This window comes from Arachis hypogaea, chromosome 14 (genome assembly GCF_003086295.3).
Source record: "Arachis hypogaea cultivar Tifrunner chromosome 14, arahy.Tifrunner.gnm2.J5K5, whole genome shotgun sequence".
Classification (NCBI taxonomy): domain Eukaryota; kingdom Viridiplantae; phylum Streptophyta; class Magnoliopsida; order Fabales; family Fabaceae; genus Arachis; species Arachis hypogaea.
In genome coordinates this window covers 6,701,008-6,707,541 of record NC_092049.1, presented here as the reverse complement: position 1 = coordinate 6,707,541, position 6,534 = coordinate 6,701,008, and the positions used below count along the sequence as shown (strand labels likewise).

At 35.5% G+C, this 6,534-nt stretch overlaps 1 protein-coding gene across 1 annotated transcript; it reads left to right on the top strand.

The window, feature by feature from the left end:
• The first annotated feature begins 5,068 nt into the window (after window positions 1-5,068).
• Window positions 5,069-6,513, top strand: LOC112741256 (uncharacterized). The gene has a single exon (XM_025790152.3). The coding sequence runs from the start codon at window positions 5,236-5,238 to the stop codon at window positions 6,220-6,222; it is 987 nt and encodes a 328-aa protein (XP_025645937.1). The 5' UTR covers window positions 5,069-5,235; the 3' UTR covers window positions 6,223-6,513.
• The last annotated feature ends 21 nt before the right edge of the window (window positions 6,514-6,534 follow it).

The following is a 6,534-nucleotide window of genomic DNA, read 5'->3' as shown; positions in this document are numbered from 1 at the left end:
CCCTTATTCAACGTTTTTTTTATAGTTAGGGGTATTTTTGGAATAAAAATTTGATAAAAATGATAATTTTAAAATAAACTGAAACCTTCGAGACCATTTTGTAGCAAAAAAAAAGGGGCGAGGACGAAATAAATTTTTGGCCTCTACGTTAGGAACCAAAATCGTACTTAACCCTTAATTTTATTAGCTGATTTTGATATATATTTAAGGTGAATTTTATGATGTTTATAATTTGGTGTCTAATTTTTTCTAACTTATTTTTTAGACAAAAATTAAATATTTAATGATTATTTACTTTTATATTTTTAAAATTAAATATTAATTTTAACCCTTTTTAATAAGATAGACAAATACTTTTAGGCACCATAGTGATGCAAAATTTAACTCCACAATTCGGCAAGTGCACCAAATCATATCAAGTAATATCACGATAAGCAAGTTATCATTTCTACGAGGATTGAATGACTAAGCAACAATGATTAATTGATTATTCTAATTAGACAAATCAAAGAAATAGAGGAGTGAGGAATTAAATTAAAGTGAACGTGTGAACAGAGAGTAAACAAAATAGCAAATAGTGAATGAAGACAATAATGGTGAGAATGTTAAGGTTTTAAAAATGCTCACTCTCTAGGAAAACAATCCTTATATTCATTTATTTGAGATATGCAGAGATCAATCACAACAAATTATAAATAACAAAATCCCAATTCCTTGGTAATTCAATTTCTCTTTAACCTAATTAATCACTAATCCCTTAGTCAATTACTTTAGAAAAGAGGTGAAGCACAATTCTAATTCAATTTCAAATAAGATTCAACATTATTTCTAAACAATTGAAACTTACAAGAAAGAGTGATTTTCAAGAGTTTTCAAATTCAAATTTTATGTCACTTATTCAAACTAGAGCAATTGAAAATCAATACGTGTCGTACTCTCTTTGAAACACTATTCCTAGTTAAATAAAAAAAAGTAGTGAGAAAGAGTTTTCAAATTAATTCCGATATTACATTTTTCAAAACAATATTTAGAATCTAAAACAGAGTTAGAATATTTTCCAACAATTCTAAATCTTTAGGGATAAAGAACAAAAACTTAATCATGAAATAGATCAAAGTATAAACCTCACATAAAATAAACACTTAGATTAATAATCCATAAAAAGATGAACAAAACTTCTAACCTTAACAAAGGAGATTAGTTGCTCATGGTGTAAAGAAAAACTTAGAATTATGAATTCAAAACGGTTGGGCCAGCGAGAGAAGCCACGAAGAGTCTCTTTCCTTTTAAATACTAACTCTAAACCTAATTAATTTAGAATTCAAACAAAATCAAATTAAAACAAAATCAAATATAAACTAATTAATGATCCTTCGATAGTTGTCAATCAATGTTTCAAATCATGGGCCTTGTGCTCAAGCTTTAATTATCAATTCAAGTGTTTCAAAGTATTGGAGATTAGCAAGAGATTTGGCAAGAGATCACAAGCCCCTGGGAGTAGTCCTAGACCACATGTAAAGCGCAAGCCCATCAAAGAGGAATTGGAGACCTCTATTTGCTTGCGTGAAGCGCATAGGTGATATGGATTTTTCATGCTACAAACTACTAGTAAGTGCACCGATTCGTATCAAATAATACAACGGGAGTGGGTTATCGTTCCCACGAGAATTAATGAATTAAGCAAGCAATAATTGATTGATTAGTCTAGTCGAACAATCAGAATTTAGAGTTCAATAGCAAAAAAGGCATAAGTGAATTAAGAAAACAGACGGTAAATGTGTGAAGAGATTATATGAGAGGAGAGTTAAGGTTTCAAAGATATTTAAATTTCTGGATTAATAGTTATATTTATCTACCTTGATCATGCAAAGATTTAATTTATGGCAAATCCTAAGTAATTGAATTCTGATTCCTTGGCAATCCAATTTCTCCTAACCTAATCAACTGTCAATTCCTATCGTGTTAAGAGGTTAATCCAAATTCAAGTTTAGGGCCACACAATTCTTAAGAACCCAAAAAAAATATGATTATATGTTACGTATCACATTAAATCCAGATAACTGAAGAATTATGAGAAGAGGATTTCAAGCTTAGTTCCAATGATTTTAACTTTTCCAATATTCAAAGGGATTTAATTTAGATTCGAGTTATTTTCCAATATACTCTAATTCTTAGGATGAAGAAGAACGAAACCAATTATTAAACAGAAATCAATGCATTAATCAAAAGTAGAAGAACAAATAGTATTAATCCATTGAAGTAAACAGAGCTCCTAACCTTAACAATGGAGGCTTAGTGGCTCATGATACAGAGAAAATCCTAAAGTGCAAAAGGTGTGTAAAACTGAAAAGTGCGAAAGTGGAAGAGAGGAGCGGAGCTAATCTTTCCTTTTATATCAAATCCTAAATTATTCAAACTCAAATTAAACAAAACCTAAGCATATCTTTTCTATTTATTTATTTGAATTTAAATTCAAAGAATATCTTCTGTGTTGTTCTAATGGGGATGTAGTCCCCACTCCTTGCAGCGCTGCCGGTGCTAAACGTCGGTGATGTGGCGTTTAACGCCACCTATTCAGAGAGGTTACGCGTGCGTTCCAAGGTCCGGCGCTAAACGCTGGTGATGTGGCGTTTAGTACCAAGGTGGCAAAGAGGAATGGTGATGTTTCCTTGGTCCGGCGCTAAACATCGGTGATGTGACATTTAGCGCCAAGGTGGTAGAGAAGGATTGCATTGTTGAACGCGGTTTGGCGTTGGATGCCAATGTCACGGCGTTGGCAGAGAGCAAGCATGGATTATTATATATCGTTGGAAAGTTCTGAAAGTTGGCTTTCTAATTCGCTAGAACCACAACATTTGGATCTCTATAGTTCAAGTTATGCTCATTGGAGTGTGAAGAGGTCAAGATTGACAGCATTGACGAATTCTTTTTGCACTTGTCTTCAATTCTCGATTCCTCCTTGTGCTTTTACTTTTCTTTTCCTAACATTTTCCTATAAGAATCATAAAACCAAAGAAATCAAAGTACTAATAGAATAGCCTTAAATATCATATAATTACCAAGCTAAAGTCATAATTTTTCTATAAAAAATACCCAAGAAAAGTATTTAAAATGCTCATACATCGATAGGATTACATGTAAAGCGCACAAGGTTGTATGTAAGGCGCATGGACTGCATGTAAGGCATATAAGGCTACATGTAAGGCACATAGATTGCATGTAAGGTGCATGGAAGGAGTGCAACCCTTGGAGGTGAAAATTAACCATATGTAAAGTGCATGACTTGTACGTAAAGTGCCTGGGAGCCTAAGTAAAGCGCATAGGTGTGTATGTAAAGCGCCTGGGTTTGTATGTGAAACATGTGAGCTTATATGTGAAGCATATGGTTTGGATGTAATCTTTGGGAGTTGGTTTGGAGGCTTGCTTTTCTAGGAGCTCTCTTATGATGAATTGAGCTCCTCTGCTTTGTCTAAAAATTCTTTTGTTTAGCTCCTTCTATCCTTATTTTTGCTTGATTCCATTGCTTGCTCCGCTTTCTTTTTGTCTTTGCTTGATTTCAACAATTTTTTTTCATATATCAAAGTTCAAGGCAACTTTTAGAAACATTGATTAAAACACTAAAAATCTCAATTAAGAATAAGAAAATCATTAACTTTATTCAAAGAAATAATAAAGAAAACAACCAAAGATGTTCATGCATCACATAGCAATCTCCTATATTTAGCGAAAATATTTGGGCACTGTTCTGGTCCAACCCAACAAATATCAGAGGTCTATCAAGCGAACCCACGACCCGGCTGTACGGTAATACGTCCATCACATGACACGATCTCCTGGAGGTGATCTAGAGAGCTGGCAGAAACTTTTGAGGGATTGAGCCCAAGTGAGAAGGCCCACCCGACTGGTGAGGATAAAAGAGAGGGACCTACCTCTCTCCTCAGGTACGTCACCATAACCCTAACTTAGCCGCTTTATCGTACATACACTTACTTTAGCATCGGAGTGGTCTCATCCGCCGTCCAACCGATAAATCGCATACATAGCTCTTTTCGTCCGAAGTTTATGCTCAGATTCTATCAATATCTCAAACACTTCGTCACCAACCGATCATCCGAATTCATGAACAGTAACCAAAATAAATTAACTAAAAATAATTAAACACTTATTTTATTAAGTATTCATTAATTATTGCGATAATTAATAAATATTAAATAAAACAAGTTCTAATTTTTTTTTTATCACTATCGTATTAATATGGTTGATAACCCAACTTATATGTACACTTTTGGGTGATAGTGGTGGCTAAGTAATATGCACATGCATGTCTAACGATCTAACTCATATAGATAACCAAAAACCATTTACAATCGTTGCAATCTTATCAAATGAGAAATATATCTACATCTACTATAATAATAATGACTAAACGACTATAAATATTATTGCAGTGACATATTTGTTCAATAAAATGATGTTACCTCATTAACAATGACACGACTCACAAAGAAGGAAAAATGAAGAAAAAACATTCATACGGACACACGGTGATGGATATGTTGAATCAATAATACATAGGTCAATTATTATAACTTGCTATAGAAGAATTTTAAAACTTAATTAAGTACCATGATAAATTTTTTAGTGACGTTAAGTATATTCTAAAAATATTTCTGAATATATTTAAAAATATAACTGCAATAAAACATCAACAGAAAGAGTAGAAGGTTCATTATTTTTGACCAATGAACGCACTACTTTTTTTTTTATATATTTTATATACATATATGTATACATAAACCAAATAATATTTGATAACATATATATATATATGCATACTTCTGTATATTAATTTATATAGTTTAGCATGAGCAAATAAAGTAAATGTTCAAATGGTCTCTAATTTTAAATTGCTACACAATTTTAAAAATATATATGGAGAGGAGAGTGGAGATATGAAGTATGAAGGGTGCAGTTGCACATGCGTGGAGCATAGTGTATATATTTATTACAATTACGTCTAAAATGTGTTTAATTATTATTCATTCCCCAATACTTGTTTAAATGCATTTGTGGACCCATCGAATAAGTAATCAGCTAAACCAAGAAAACAAGAAGCTTCCTTCCCTCAATTCATTCACCCCTCTCTTCTCTCTTCTCTCTTCTCTCTTCTCTACAAATCCAAACACACACTTCTCACTTCTCTCTTCACATCTTCTTCTTATTCTTCTTCCAATAATGGAATCACCATGCACCACCGCCACAAGATCCGACTCCACCTCCTCACCCGAATTCGAGTTCTGGATGCTCCGAAATCCCTCCTTCCCTCAGCCCAATCTCCACTCCGCCGATGAACTCTTTGTCGACGGCGTCCTCCTCCCTCTCCACCTCCTCCCATCCACATCCGCATCCAAACCCGATCCACCACCCGACCCGGAACAACTCACAACCTCTGGAGACCCCTCTGACGCTTCCTCATCAGCCGCCATAATAACGGAATCTTCCACTTCCACCACTACTACTCTCTCCACATCGAAGCGCTGGAAGGACATTTTCAAGAAGAAAAACACAGAAAACAACGACACAGAAGAGAAAGAGAAAGACAAGGGGAAGAAGAAGAAGAAGAAAGAGATTAAGAAAACGGGTAGCGGAGCGGGTTCTGCGGCGGAGCTAAACATTAATATATGGCCCTTCTCCAGGAGCAGGTCCGCTGGAAACGCCGTCACCCGACCCAAATTATTCGCCGGAGCTCCGTCTTCGACCCGGAAAGTGAACAGCGCGCCATGTTCCCGGAGCAACTCCACCGGAGATTCCAAGTCCAGGAAGTGGCCCAGCAGCCCGGGCCGTCCCGGAGTTCACGTGGGCCGGACAAGCCCGGTGTGGCAGGTCCGCCGTACCAAGAACAGCAACAACACCCCCGCGCAGGACAACGACGGCGCCGAAGCCAAGAAGAGGGAAAGTGCCGCGTGTCAGCGGAGAGGGACCAAAGCGAGGGTGTTGAATCTGAACGTTCCGATGTGCATTGGTTACGGGCAGCACTTGAGTTGTAGATGCGACGAGAATGGTGGTGCTGTTAGTGGCACTACTAGTGTCCGCGGCGGCGATAACAACGACGGTGGTAGTTGTAGCGGTGGCGAGGGGAGTAATAATGATGGTGGAAGTGGGGTTAATCTTTTTAATCTGCGCAACCTATTCACCAAGAAAAGCATAGTAACTTCTCACTAGTCTCAACATTTTTAACTACGCCTAAGATTATCAAATTTTTATTTATTACTACTATAAAATTAAAGTTACCTTTTTAGGCTTTTTTTTGTTTAAAAATATTTATATATGTACAAAAAGTTCATAAGTTTTTTTTTTTTTTTTAGTTATATTTATATACCGTCTGTATGTATTATGGACTATTATGTAATCGAAAAAGTTCTCTCTTTCTGACTTTACAGGGTAAGACTTGGGAGTTAGCAATTAAGAATAGATAATATAATCGATGGTATTGGTTGCAATGCTATTTATCTAGTTAGCCAAGCTTTCTTTTTT

Excerpts from the sequence above, each read along its gene's own strand:
- LOC112741256 (XM_025790152.3), top strand. The coding sequence starts at position 5,236 with ATGGAATCACCATGCACCACCGCCACAAGATCCGACTCCACCTCCTCA.